The sequence below is a fragment of the Nanorana parkeri genome, unplaced genomic scaffold, assembly GCF_000935625.1.
Source record: "Nanorana parkeri isolate BGI_ZX_2015 unplaced genomic scaffold, ASM93562v1 scaffold4588, whole genome shotgun sequence".
Taxonomy (NCBI): domain Eukaryota; kingdom Metazoa; phylum Chordata; class Amphibia; order Anura; family Dicroglossidae; genus Nanorana; species Nanorana parkeri.
The window spans coordinates 1-950 of NW_017310850.1; the positions used below are offsets into that span (position 1 = coordinate 1).

The 950-nt window shown below is 53.8% G+C and overlaps 1 protein-coding gene across 1 annotated transcript in view; it reads left to right on the plus strand.

The window, feature by feature from the left end:
• Window positions 1-126: 126 nt before the first annotated feature.
• LOC108803963 (adhesion G-protein coupled receptor G1-like) overlaps window positions 127-950 on the plus strand; it is a gene marked incomplete at its 3' end in the record, with an annotated part of 12,377 nt that continues 11,553 nt past the window's right edge. The window contains exons 1-3 of the mRNA XM_018575742.1: window positions 127-258; window positions 496-621; window positions 703-819. Coding sequence (XP_018431244.1) covers window positions 127-258; window positions 496-621; window positions 703-819 — 375 coding nt within the window. The remainder of the gene's footprint in view (window positions 259-495; window positions 622-702; window positions 820-950) is intronic.

Genomic DNA, 950 nt, shown 5'->3' on the forward strand with positions numbered 1-950 from the left:
GCATGGCCACAGTTCAGGCCGGGTGGTTGGTGTTCCGGGTATTCCTCTCCTCTTCCATTCTTGTTCCTGGAGTTATTATATGGAGGCGTGTCCTGTAGCGTTGGTGGGAGGGGCCTCCCTATAAACATGCCCCTGTATTGTTTTAGGCTGCGAAACTGGATTGATAGAGCTCTGTCCACGGTGCAGATTGATGGGAGTCACCACTTCGGGGCGGGGTCACTGCAGGCCGCCGTGTATAACCTGGACTCCATTGATGTGGTGAGTATGAACATTGAGGGTGGCAGTTCCCCAAATTACCCCAAATTCTGCTGATGATGGGGAGTCTCATGTCAGCCCCTCCCCATATCACCCCAATTTCCTTAATAGAGCCCCCATATCCTGCATACTGCCCCCATCTCCTCCATACTGCCCTCATGCCCCCCAGACTGCCCCCATGCCCCTCAGACTGCCCCCATCTCCTCCATGTTGTCTCACTATCCTCCCATTGTTCTTCAGCTTCAGTCTCTTCTGGGGTCTCTGGGGGTCTCGGTGACGCTTCCTAACCAGCTGATGAAGAAAGAATTGAATGGGACCACCAAGAGACTCCATATTGTCCGTATCCGGGGCCACGCCATCTTCCAGGTAAGTCTTCCACCTGTCCTCCCTTCTCCTACCTGGACATACATTGTGCACGTATCATACATGTCACCTCTGTCCACACAGACGGACACCAACACCTCCATCCTAGGAGACCAGGTGCTCGGGGTCACCCTGCAGGACACAGAGGTCTCCAACCTATCAGAAGAGATCGTGATTACCTTTCCACATGAACCCATACAGGTACCAATTACCCCTCATCCCATATCACCTGTGCCAGGTATCCCCTCTCTCTCCTGTATCACCTGTGCCAGGTATCCCCTCTCACTCCTGTATCACCTGTGCCAGGTATCCCCTCTCTCTCCTGTATCACC